The sequence below is a fragment of the Pelophylax lessonae genome (genome assembly GCF_965119305.1).
Source record: "Pelophylax lessonae genome assembly, chromosome: 11".
Lineage (NCBI taxonomy): Eukaryota > Metazoa > Chordata > Amphibia > Anura > Ranidae > Pelophylax > Pelophylax lessonae.
This window is the reverse complement of record NC_138778.1, coordinates 212,472,299-212,485,979: the sequence shown is the minus strand read 5'-3', so window position 1 is coordinate 212,485,979 and position 13,681 is coordinate 212,472,299. Positions and strand designations below refer to the sequence as shown.

The following is a 13,681-nucleotide window of genomic DNA, read 5'->3' as shown; positions in this document are numbered from 1 at the left end:
GGGGTGGATCCCCCGGTTTCCAGGTTAAATAAGGCAACCATGATTCTGGTAGAATCGCCGGCTTTTAGGGATCCAGCTGAAGGGTAAAGTGGAGACTGTGGCCCGCAATATGTTCACTGTGGCTGGCTCAGCACTTACGCTGGTCTTCACCGTTGCCTTGGTGTTGCGAACTCTAACTGAGTGGGCTAAGCTTTTACTCCGTGACCTGGAGGGTAAACGGCTCCCCCCTGCCATTGTGGAGCTGCAGTTATCTGTGATGTGGCGCCCCTGATTTCTAGGCGGTCTGTTTTTCAGCAGTGGTCCTTGGGTGTGTTTTGTGGCTCAAGTGTTGGTCTTGGACCAGATCGCTAAAAAAGCTTAAACTGATCTTCCTTTTCAGGGAGATCGCCTGTTTGGAGCTACCCTGGATGACAGAGTTTTGCACGGGGTGGGGGTTGGGGACAGTACTGTCAACTTCTGCAGGCTGGTAAGGTTAAGGAACCTCGTCGACCTGCCCTGTCTTAAGCTCACAAGTGTGGTTTTTTTTTTTTTTTTTTTTTTTTTTTTGTGTCCCTTGGGGTTGGCTGATAAGGGTTCAAGGCCTCTTTGGAAGCATCCAAGCGACCTTTGTCTGGCAAGCCCAGAGCAGCTTTCTCCAGACCCGCGGACAAGGCTCCTTCTGCATTCAGGTGAGGGCACACCTGTACCTGGGGTGGGGGATGTCTTTGCTTGTTTCTGGGCCTGTGGACCTCCTTGGTGCAAGACAAGTGGGTCCACGGAGTGATATGGTTCGGCTACAAGATCGAGTTTCATTCTTGCCCTCAACGATTCTTTCCTTGTCTGTCCCCTGACCGATTGCAAGCTCTCTTTAGGGCGGTGCAAGTCTTGTTACTTCAGAGGGTGATTCTCCCGGTTCCAACCTTGGAACGTTTTCAAGGCTTTTACTCGAACCAGTTTAGAGTCCCGTAGAAATAAAGGCAAGGCACGTCCAATTTTGGATCTCAAAGCCCTGAACTGCTTTGTGCGGGTACAGAAGTCAAGAAATGGAGTTAATTCCAACGGTGGTGGCATCCTTGCATCAGGGGGATTTCCTTACCTCTGATATCAAGGATGCTTACTTACACATTCAGATATGGGTCTGTCACCAGCGCTTCCTCAGCTTTGCTGTGGGATAGGAGCATTATCAGTTTGTGACGTTAGCCTTTGGTCTGGCCTCTGCTCCTCGGGTCTTCAAAAGTGTTAGCCCCGGTGCTAGCTTCCCTACGCTAACAGGGGAACGCGGTACTGGGTTACTTGGACAATCTCCTCCTACGAGCGGAGTCTCCTCCTTCCTCTTCCCCCGGAAAACCTGGAGATACAATAAAAACTCTGCGGGAGTTTGGCTGGTTTCTGAATTTTCAGAAGGCTGCTCTGGTTCCATCCACAAAGTTTGACTATCTGGGTCTGACTCTGGATTCAACCTTAGCCAGCGTGTTCCTTGCTCTGGACAAACTCCAGAAATTGCTTGCTGCGATTCATCTCCGGACTTGCATGCAGGTACTGGGCCTGATGGTTTCCACCTTCGAGGCGGTCCCATTTGCACTGTTCCATACAAGGTCCCTGCAAAGGGAAATCTTGGCCAAATGGAACAAGTGACTGAAGTCTCTGGACAATCAGATCCGGCTGAGCCGGGAAAAGGGTCTCTGGTCTGGTGGCTTCGCTCTCCAGCTTAGTCGGACAAATCTTTCTCCTTGTATTGGACAGTGGTCTCCACAGATGCCAATTTGTCCAGGTGGGGAGATGTCCTGAGCCAGAGCTCTGCTCAAGAAGTTTGTACACTGGAGGAGTCCAGACTCCCGATGTTTTGGAACTCACTTGGAGTGATCACTGTGCCAGATCCCTGGAGGGGTGTCCTGTGTGGATCCTATCTGATAGCACCACAGGCCGTGGCTTATCTCAATCACCAGGGTGGTAGTGTGTTGGCAGCACCGGAGGTAGCCAGCGGTCTCTGGTGGGCAGAAGGCTTTGTTCTGGTCCTTTTCTGCTGTATACATTCCAGGAGTGGAAAATTGGCAGGCAGATTCTCAGTCGGCAGGCGTTGGACGAAGATGGAGTGATCCTCTCCCAGGATCTGTTCTCCCAAGGACCAATCTTTCATCCAGCTTTACGGTCGCTGGCTTTGACGGCTTAGCTGTTTAAAGCCAGCTGCTGAAGGATAGAGGTTTGTTTGGGTTGGTGATTCCAACACTGTTAAAAGCTAGGAAGTCTACCTCTAGGAAAAGCTACCATCATACGTGGAAAGTGTACATTCCGTGGTGAGTCACTTGGTGTTCACTCTTGCTCGGTGGCTCAAGTCTTGACCTTTTGTTCAACGGGGGTTGAGCAGAAATTGGCTTTGAGTACTATCACGGGGCCAGGTTTCGGCCTTGGCGGTCTTTCAACTACCTTTGGCCACACACTCCCTGGTGCGTACTTTTTTTTTTTTTTTTTTTTTTAATTTTGGTTTCCACTACTGCCTTGGGATCTTAACTTGGTGCTTTCAGTCCTCCACAAACCTTCCTTTGACAATATCAGGGAGATTCCCCTATTTGCGCTGTCTTAGAAGGTGACTATTTTTTTGTAGTTATCACCTCTGCGCGCAGTGTTGGAATTGGCGTTGTCTTATTTGGTGATCCACAAAGAAAAGGTGGCTCTTTGCCCCTTTCCGTCATTCTGTCCAAAAGTTGTCCTTTTTTTTTTTTTTCTTTTGAATGACGTGTCCCAGGCCGAAACAACATCCTAAGGAAATTGCATTGCATGCCCTGGATGTGGTTCAGGCGTACCTGGCAGTTACTGAGTCTCTTAGGAAGTCAGACCCACTATTCGTACTCATGGATTGGCCTCAAAGGACTGTCCTCTTTGTCTGCGACCATTTTCTAGATGGATTGGACAGACTCAGGCCTATTTGATTAAGGGTCAGGTTCCTCCTTTACCTGTGAAGGCGCTCTCTACATGGGTGCTCATTGCTTCTTGGGCCTTCTGTCATCGGGCATCAGTGACAAAGGTATGCAAGGTGGCCACCTGGTCGTCGGCGCACAGTTTTTATAAAGTGGATGTTGGCATCTGCGGATGTCTTTTTCGGCTGCATGGTTTTGCAGGCTGCTTTTTAGAGGGTCTGTTCCCTCTTTGAGGGAGTTTTCAGGTGGGCTCCAGTTGTTTTTGGTTGGCTACGGTTTAGTCTTTGGGAATTTTTTGTTGCTGTTCCCACCCCTCATATTTTGACACTGGTTTGGGACGTCCCACTGGTCAATCTCAGGAGTTGTGTCCGTCCATGCACAAGAGAATGGGATTTTCGACTTATCGTAAAATCCATTTCTCTGATGATCAATGGACACAGCACCCCACCCCTTCTGTGGCGTTGTAATTCTTCTGACACTGCTTGTAACTAAACTGAGTACCTATAGCAGAGAGGGGGCATATACCTCCTGGGACTGCCCATAGGCCTAGTTCAAGCTCTTTTTTTTTTTTTTTTTTTTTTTCTGCCTAGTGTCCTATTCCTGTAGGGGGCAGTGTAACCCACTGCTCAAGATTCTCCAGAGCCATGTCCGTCAATTATCAGAGAAATTAATTTTACAGTAAGAGAATGAATCTTGTATATCTATCATGTTTGAGGTCAATTACAAATTTTGGATCATCTTTTAAATATAACAAGTTTTTTTTTTTTTTTTTTTTTTTTTCCTTTCTATACAGATTGAAGAAGAACTTAAACAGCTGAAGGAAATGTCCACATTCAAAGCACGGCCTAATACGGTTACCCATCAAGAGCCGTTTGTGCCTAAGAAAGAAAGTCGGATCCTGACCGGTAAGTTTATACCCCTCTCTGATATTTCTTTGCATCACTGTTGAATGGCACAAGTGTCTGTCACACGCTGCTGCACCAGTTTTCTGGTATGGGTTTCCTGGTACTTGGTTATGAGAAACTCCCCTTTTTGTAGGGCACTGCTAATGGGCCATGCTTTGCACATAATTTATGTTCTGAAATAACATAAAACCAATAAATCTGAAAATGACAATGACCCATGAGCAGTGTCGTCCTTTCTCCTTGTTGCACCAATTTTCTTTTTGTTTCTAAACTTAGAGAGCCTTTCTGGTTCCATAGTTCAGGAAGGCTTTGAGTTGGCAACAGAGAGGCGTGCTAAAGAACGCCAGGAATTTGAGAAGCGTCTAGCGGAGCTGGAGGCCCAGAAAAGTCTTATGGAAGAAGAGGAACGTAGGCGGCAGGAAGAGGAGGAAAAGGAGGAGATCAACCGATTAAGACAAGAAGCGGTAGGCAACTCAATGAAAATGAATTCCTTTTGAATTCAACACATGCATATAAGAACTGTATTACTTGCCAATTGATTTGTTTATCTTATTCTGTCATACAGCAGTGCAGGAGTTGTTTGGTGTGTTACCCCCCCCCCCCCCCCCCCCCCCCCAGAATTACTGTCAGCTTTTTATTTCCCTGTTTTGGCAGTTTCCCACGTTTTCTAGTAAAATGTTGTCCCCTGAATAGAAATTTGGTGGAAATCCCGAACTGAGCCCACAGAAAAATGCACACAATTTAAATCGGCCTAGCCATAGCTTTTACCTGGAGTTTCTTTTGCTTGCTGAACTCCTCTTTCCTGCCTATATTGCTCCTCAGAAGGTAGGCTCTGTCTGGTGTGGGCAGTGCATAATTCTTGATCCTACAGCACAGGCAGGTTCAGACACTACTGTATTATAGGCAGATACCATTTCTGCTAGAAGAAAAGCTGGATGAAAAAACGCTGTAATTGGCGTTTTTGCGCTGGATTGTTTTTAGCAGCGTTAGCATTTTTACAGTACATGAAAGGGGGGGGGGGGGTTTGAAGCTGTTAGTTTTATTTTTTTGTTTTTCCCCTGCTGGGGAAAAACGCTCCCAAAAACTCTTCAAAAAAAATTTTTTTTCTCTTTCGTTCATTGACACACAGCTTCATATCTCCTTTTGACCGTTGGGTTATGCTGCTCCTTTAGGAGTAGGATACTAGGCAGAAAAGGGTTAACATAGCTTGACTACACCTATAGGGCAGTCCCAAGGGGGGTATACTCACTTCCTGCTCTAGGATCTGTTTTTTTGTTTTTTCTTTGCCCTGTCAGGAGTAAGGACCTAGCTCCTTGCTGTGATCTATGGTCCTGGCATTTTTTCCTTTTTTAACCTTTCTCCTTTGTAGTTTTCACGGTAACAATCCACTGCTGGACTGGGTGATCAACTGGATATCTTAGATCCTTACGGTCTCCCTAGTCTGGCCAGCAAGTGTGCAGACCACAGCTCTAGGCTAGGTCGACAGCGACATAGCCCCACTGGACAGATATAATCCATACAAAGCTTCACATAGACACAGGACAGGTAAACGTGTTTCACGATTCTAGGATCGCTTAATCATAAGGTCATTTTTTTTCTTTGAACTATTGAACTTTGGATGACGGATCCGACCTGCACCAGAGCACTTTTCCTCACCTGAGCGGCTCTCCTCCTTCCTCCCTAATTGTAACATTCCCAGAGTCGAACGTTTTCAGGGTTTTTAGTCAAACCTATTTACGGTTCCCAGGGAGGAGGGCAAGGTCTGTCCAATTTTGGACCTCAAGGCCCTGAACTGTTTTGTGCGGTTTCAGAATGGGAGTCCATTCGCACGGTAGTGGCTTCCCTTCCTCAAAGGGATTTTCTGTCCTCTATCGATATCAAGGACGCTTACCTTCATATCCCAATATGTCAGGTACCAGCGTTTTCTTTGCCCTACCGTGTGAGGAGCATTATCAATTTGTGGCGTTACCCTTAGGTCTCTCCTCAGCTCCTCGGGTGTTTGCCCCGGTGTTAGCCTTGCTCAGGCAGAGGGGGATCGCGGTACTGGGGTACCTGGACGATCTTCTGCGAGCAGAGTCTCCGTCTGTCTTAAGACGATCTGGACATCTCTGCTGTGCACATTCCAGAGGTGGGAATTTGGCAGGCGGACTGCCTCAGTTGACAGGCATTGGAGCTGGGTGAATGGTCTCTTCACCGGGAAGTGTTCAACTGTGTCTGGTGGGGGACTCTTGTCTCAACCAAAAGGTTCAGAGGTTTGTGGCAAGATCTTGGCAGACGCTCTGGTGGCCCCTTGGGGTCAGTATTGTCTGATTTTTACGCTTTTTCTTCACTACAGCTTGTGCTGAGAATTTGAGGCAGAAGGGATTCCAGTCATACTGGGGGCTCTAGACTGGCCTTGCCCATCTTGGTATGCAGGTCTTTGTAAGGCTGATAGCCAATGCTCCTTGGAGACTCCTTCTCAGTGAAGATCTTTTGTCTCAAGGGCCGATCTTCCATCCTGCCTTGCAGTTGCTGGCTTTAACGGACTGGCTATTGAAAGCCAGGTACTGAAGGATAGAGGGTTGTCTGATTCTGGTGATTCCTACACTGTTAAAAGCTAGGAAATGTACTTCTAGGAAGATTTATAGAGTTTGGAGGGCATACATTTCTTGGTGTGAGTCTCAGGGGGGGTCCATCCATTTCTTTTCGGTGTCCCGTCTGCTAGAGTACCTACAACAGGGTGTAGATCAGCGTTTGGCTCTGGGCACCAGCAATGGCCAGATTTCTGTCTTGGCAATTTTTTCCACTGGCCGTTGGCTGCAAATTCTTTGGTTCACACTTTCGTCCAGGGGGTTCGCCACTTGGCTCCTCTGGTAAGGTCCGTGGGACCTGAATCTGGTACTGTCGGTTCTTCACAAACCGCCTTTTGAAAATATTCGTGAACTTCCTCTGCTTACTGTCACAGGAGGTGGCCTTCTTGGTGGCTATTACTTATGCACGCAGGGTGCCGGAACTGGCTGCATTGTCCTGTCGGTCACTGTCTGGTGGTTCACAGGGACAAAGTGGTGCTCCTTCCTGGTCAGTTGTTCCTTCCCAAGGTTGTCTCGGGTTTCCACTTGAATGAAGACATTGTGTTGCCTTCCTTGTGCCCCAAGCCAAAACAGCCTAAAGAAATTGCTTTACATTCCCTGGATGTGGTTCGGATAATCGGGGTGTACATGGCAACTGAGTTGATTCGGAAATCTGATTCCTTGTTGGTCCTTATGGATGGATCTTGTAAGGGGCAGGCCACATCTGCTGCGACCATTTCTAGATGAATCAGGCAGACAGTGGTGCAGGCCAATTCCATCGGGTCAGGTTCCTCTTTTCCTTGTTAAGGCTTAGTGCCTCCTTGGCCTTCTGTCATCAGGCGCCAGTGGTCCAGGTGTGCAAGGCGGTCACATGGTCGTCTGTGCATACAATCAAAAATTTTGCAAGGTGGATTTACTCGCCTCTGTGAATGCTGCATTTGGCTGCAAAGTTTTGCATGCTGCTGTTGCAGAGGCTCCTGCCTCTTGAGTGGTGTTTTCATTCTGGTTGGTGAGCTCCAGTTCCTGGTTGAGCCTCTGGTTTACCTGGTTGGCTGTCTAGCCCTTTTGGGAATTGTGTGTTGCTGTGTTTTCCCATCCCTCATGTTGACACTGCTTTGGGACATCCCAAGGGTCAAAGATATGCAGCTGTGTCTGTCAATGAACAAAAGAACTGGATTTTTGTCTTACTGTAAAATCCTTTTCTCTGATGATCATTGACAGAGGGGTGGGTGCTGCATCCAAGTTGGGTTATGTATTCTTCTGACTCAGCTTGTTACAAACTGAAGTCCTATAGCAAGAAATGGGAAGTATACCCCCTAGGACTGCCCGAGGGGCGTAGTCAAATTTGTTTACGCCTAGTCCTACTCCTATGGAGAGCAGCATAACCCAAGGGTCAAAAGATATGGAGCGTTCTGTCAATGAACATGAGAGAAAAGGATTTTACAGTAAGACCCAAATCTAGTGTTGTTTTTTTTTTTTTTTTTAACTTTATGCTATATAAAACATCCAATATAAATGTGAAAAATCTAATTTCTTCATCTTAGGCCAGTTTATAATTTCTACTTATTTTTGGTAAAACATCCCAATATGTGTATATTGATTGGTTTGCTTAAGTTAGTGTCTACCATCTTTGGGATAGATATATGGAATTTTTTTCCATACTAGTAATAGAGGTTATCAGCAACTTGTAGCGGGATTGGGATATTGCGGCAAACCTGACACGAACAAACCCCACTGTATTGGAGCAGCCTTTTTCAACCAGGGTGCCGTGGCACCCTGGTGTGCCTCCTGGGTTCTTCAGGTGTACCTTGGCAAAATGCCTAAAAATAGCAACAAATTGCCACAGGTTTTTACTTGGCAGCATTACAACCCTTGGCACTGTGCAGGTCAAGCCACTGGCATCCTGACAACCTTGGGTACTGTGTAGGTCAAGCCACTGGCACCCTGACAACCAATTACATCACTGGTTGATAAGGAGAACGATGGGTGCTTGCTTAGAATCCTTGCTTACTTTTCCCCTCTCCATCAGCACTGGGTTCACATTGGCAAGTAGAAGAGAAACAGAAGGAGAAAATAAATACTAGTCAGTACCAGTTTACCAGGAATAAACCATTTCTAATGTTGAATGGCTCATGTTTTGGGTTGCTGCCATATGTAAAACTATTCATTTAGGTTTTTTTTTTTTACATTTTAGAATGGGGTGCCTCGAGGTTGTGCAGAATTTTAAAGGGTGCCACAACTGAAAAAAGGTTGAGAAATACTGTATTGGAGAACCAGTGACCCTAATACAGTGATTATTGCTAAAAATATGCACTTACTGGACTGACATTGGCAGGAAAGGGGTTTACTGTGCCTAGCTAGTGTTTCCTTACTGCAGGGGAAGTGTTTTTACTAGAAAACATGGATCCATGTGTCTGCTTTGCAGAAACACAGGATCCATGCCTTTTTGTACTGAGCAAACGACCCTTTGCCTTTTTACATAGACTGCCATTCTGCTTGTGTACAGAATGATCGACTGGTGCTGCCTGTCGTTGGGTCCGCGGCTTCCGCTGTGCACAATCACAGCGGAAGCAAGGTGGAGCATGTTTGCACCCGCAAGTGTGGGATCATGCGTATATACAAGTGATCCTGCGCACAGCTTCTCAGCAAGTGGGCTAAAGAGCATAGTGACTTGCAGAAGTCAAAGAAGTAAATGTGTGGATCTCTTCACTAAACTCCAAATGTAAACCCTCAATGCCTTCAGATAATTGGTAATGGGCCAGATCTTATTGTAATTCAATGTGGAATTGACATAGATGTGATTTTAGGGCTAACTCCTTTCTGGGTACAAATCCCTATGGCTTGGTGCTTCCTTTTCTCTCCATGCAAGCCAACTCTTATCAGCAACCCTACTGGGATCAGATGGCTGGCATGAATTTTTTATTTTTTTTTGTCAAGAACTCAACCACCCATTTTTGGGTTTTTATTTACACACTGGGAAGATTGATCCTTTGTCCTGGTAACCACTGTCAGACTGCAAGGTAAAATACAATGTTCCAATGAGGACTCATTTTTTTTTCGTATAGATTTCTTCTAAATTTTTGTTGCATTTTATTGAACAAAGGGCAGGAAAATCTTCCCATGAGATGGGATTGCCATGGACTACTTTTTCTTTTAGGGTAGTTTACACTTCTTTCATGCTTCGTTTTCCTTCCCTCAATCGCCTAGTTTCTTTTTTTTTTTTTTCCTCATTTTTGCCTTTTGGATAGGCTCTCAGGCCAATTGGGGTATTTGCATGAGAGTTAAATGAGAGTTTAAGTAGTTAAATGAGTTAGTGGTTTTAAAGGCAGGAAGGCTTTTATCTTAATGAACTAGGATAAAAAAAAAACTTGTGTGCATCGGCCCCCCATAATACTTACCTGAGGTCCATCTAGATTCAGCGATGTTGACTGACTTTGCTGTCTCAGCTAATGAAGAGGTGAGTCCTGAACAGCAGTCAGCCAATGGGGAGAAAAAGGGGGCCGGGCCGCAGCTTCATGTTCAAATGACACAGGGAGCTGTGGCTCTGGTGCCCCCATTGCAAGCTGCTTGCTGTGGGGGTACTCAATAGGAGGGAGGGGCTAGGAGCACCGAAGAGGCACCGGAGAAGAGGAGGATCTGGGCTGCTCTGTGCAAAACAACTGCAGGACAGGTAAGTAGAACATGTTTAACTAAAAACTCTTTAGTATCACGAAGTCGGACTGTTGCTTCAAGAGGATGTAGCGAGGGTTTTTATTTTTTTGTGTATGTTATCCTGCACCCACGGGTTACTGTGAGACGGGTTTTTCTAGCACTAAAACTGCATTATTTGGGGGTCTTCTCCCACATTCTATCGCTTTAGAGAGGTGAGATGTGACAGAAGAAAGGAATCGAGCAGTGAGATTACATAATGTCCCATCCTATTATATTTTCTTATAAGGCCTCATGTACACTGCTGCTGATGAGGCTCGATTTCCACTGTTGCGACTTAACACATGTCAAGTCGCACAGCAAGTCAAAAGTCATTCATTTCTATTTGGCCCGTTCTCACTGCCACGACTTGAGTTGCGGCGACTTGAAAAGTAGTTTGTGCACTACTTTTGGGCCGACTTCAGTGCGACTTCCTTCTATAATGAGCGACAAGTCTCACTGAAAGCCGCAAACAAGTGAACACTACAGAGTCGCGCTAGAAGTAGCGCGACTCTGTAGCCGCAGCAGTGGAAACCGAGCCTAAACGGATGTTTAGGAACAGTCGGGTGTTTTTCTCAGCAGCCCCTGAACTCTCCTCTGTTATCTGATCTGTCCATGTACACTGACCTTTTTAGTCGGAGGCAGTTGAGGTTAGTGCCTTTTTTTTTTTTTTTTTTTTTTTTTTTTTTTTTTTTTTTTTCTTGAAGCAAAAAAATACGTTCAGACGTTTATTTGCATTTGAAACGCCAAAAGCTTGTAACTGCACGCAAACGCGTTTACGGTAACTTGCGTTTATTTTTATAGGTGTTTTCAATGGGGGATACATTTCTGATCATTTTGTAATGTAAAAATGCTGCTAAACGCGGCAAAACAGTTTTTGATGCTTTCGACAACTGACTCTGACTTTTCGGCCAAATAAAATCTGGTGTGCGTTAAAATTTTTGTTGGCCATCAACACAACGGCCGATTTTCCGTCAGTCAGTACAGATTTCGGCAGACAAAAATCTGATGAGCAAGACTGGGCATGCTCAGAGAAGGAAAAACACACGGAAAGTAAACCAGAACATGACATCACTTCTGAAGTAGATTTTTGTTGGCCGGGAAAGTTCGTGTGCAGTCTAGGCACATTCCAACCAACAAAACACCACTCTGGACAAAAGATGGCCGATCGGTCGGCCAATAATCGTTGCGTGTGTACGAGGCATTATTTTCAGATTTCTATATTGTTTGTTGTAAATCAGGAAACATCTTTGCGACACTAAACATCTGTTACAATGGCAAATGCTGGATATGTATACTGTACTTAAAAAAAAAAAAAAAAAGTATAAATGTCCCCAATGGGGAAACTAATGACAAAGAAAAACCCTGCTAGGTCCCAACTAGTCACTACTCAAAATAGTGTTTAAAAAAAAAAAAATACATTTTGGATTAGGACACTCAGCTTTATGTATAAATTTTTTCTTTTTTCTTTTTAGGTCCACAAGGCTCAGCCTGTCAGGAAGTTCAAACCTGTGGAAGTCAAAACAAGCGATCTTCCCCTCACCGTTCCCAAATCCCCCAACTTTTCTGACAGATTTAAGATCTGAAAATTGCATCTGGTAATGCAAGTTTGTAAAGATTGAGATATACCATGCCTCAAGCGACCCTTTTGCCGTGGAGAAAGAAGGAAAAAAGAAACCTTACGGGGGTAGAGGGGGGAAAAAAAATGTAGTGTTTTTTAAAAAAGTTTGCATTTTTAAATATTTTTGGGAAATGTGCAAATACTAAAGTTTCATGTAAAGTCTCTGTAAATACTAGCATAACATTTTCATTTTTTGGTTCTTAAACATTTTTATTTAGTGTACAGTTTAATTTTTTTTTTTTTTTTTTTGTTAATAAACCAATATATAAAATTCCCAACGTAGGCGTTTTTTTTTCCTTTTCCCTACCCTAGTCTATTCTTCTGTGAATGGTCACCTCATTGCACGCTGGTCTTGAATTCTTTGTTCTCTAACTGTTCATGATGGTGGGGGTTGGTGGTTGTGTCGTTCCCCCCCCCCCCCCCCCCATGGAACTTAAAGTGGTAGTATACTCATTTTCGGTACTTTGCACAATATAAATCATATTTGTCCGTATGACATGACTAACCTTTTCTTCTGCCGTTCTCTTTCTATTTAGTTGGTTCGGGTCAATGACGTCACCCCCGCATGCTCATTTTACCTTGATTTTTCGGCAAGCTAATGATGCTCCGGGAATAATGCAGGGTCTATGCCGGGGCTGCGGCATTTCCTCTGCTGGATGTCAGCCCCGTGCTCACGCGAGACTCCGCGGGAGGTGAGCAATTGTGCAGAAGGGCGATAGTGGACAGCCTCCTTTTGGCTGTCAAAATGGTTATGAACCCAAAACGAAGCTTGGTTTCGGCGTCTACTGCGCATGCGTGGGATTTCCGAACACTAGACATTAGGGCTGAACGATAGTCGATGTGCTATCGACTATCGTTCTGCGGGCGATATTCATATCGCCGAAGACACGATATTGTGCAGGCAGCCGACACAAACGAGTTTCCCCTTGCTTTTGGCTGTGATCGGAACTCTGCCCCTCCAGCCCGATGCAATCCAGCTCTGCCTCTAGTCTCCAGCCGACCATTACTCCGCCCATTGTCTCTCCTGGCTGCATCGGGGGCGCACACGGAGGTGGGATCAGGCCGTAATGTATTGTAAATAGAGTCAATGGGTGGAGTAATGGTCGGCTGGAGACTAGAGGCAGAGCTGGGATCACAGCCAAAAGCAAGGGGAAACTCGTCTCCGGTGAGGCAGGGGGAGCGCTGTGTCAGGTGTAGTACCCCTGATGAGAGGACGGTGACGGGGATCCTCCGGGGTCCGCTATGGAGTTCGCAGAGCTGATCAAAACCCCCCTGGTGGACAAGGTGGTCCTGTACCGACCCTTCCACCTGCCAGTGGGGGGGACCCTGTGCCTGACGGGTCACCATCTGATCCTGAGCTCCAGACATGACCACAGTCAGGAGCTGTGGCTGCTCCACTCATGTTGGGCTGTGTTCTAATTTCTTCTACCTCCTATCACCACTGTGAGTCCCGACTCTGCCTAATCCACACTGTCAGTGTCTTCTGCATTCCACCCAGAGAAATATCGCGATATATATCGTTGAAAACCAAATATCGCAATGTACTATTTTCCCCAATATCGTGCAGCCCTACTAGACATAATGTGGGCGGAAATACCGCAATGCACAGCAGACGGAAACCACAGCAAGGATGGCAGCGCACAACACGACAAAATACAGACGGAACGGAAGAAATTAGAATTGTAAGGAAAACTCATAATAGTTTACATGATATTTGATTGCAGATTACATGTTACTGGCTTAGATTGGATTTACAGATATCGAAGTGCTGAGTATACTACCGCTTTAATGCTAAGAGTTGGATGCACAGATCTGAGGTGCATAACATGAAACCCTTTTACTTTAACAGGGGGAAAAAAAAAAAAAAAAACACACCTGTCTCCCCCCCCCCCACACTGATTCAACAATGAAAGGGAAAGCAGCAGACTGATGATCATCTCTCCACCTATCGGCATATCTCATCTCTCCACCTATCGGCATATCTCATCTCTCCACCTATCGGCATATCTCATCTCTCCACCTATC

At 45.7% G+C, this 13,681-nt stretch overlaps 1 protein-coding gene across 1 annotated transcript in view; it reads left to right on the top strand.

Moving 5' to 3' along the window:
- TPX2 (TPX2 microtubule nucleation factor) overlaps positions 1-11,677 on the top strand; it is a 36,162-nt gene extending 24,485 nt beyond the window's left edge. Inside the window, exons 15-17 of the mRNA XM_082271652.1 lie at positions 3,688-3,799; positions 4,076-4,263; positions 11,511-11,677. Coding sequence (XP_082127778.1) covers positions 3,688-3,799; positions 4,076-4,263; positions 11,511-11,621 — 411 coding nt within the window. The 3' untranslated portion in view covers positions 11,622-11,677. The remainder of the gene's footprint in view (positions 1-3,687; positions 3,800-4,075; positions 4,264-11,510) is intronic.
- Positions 11,678-13,681: the final 2,004 nt, after the last annotated feature.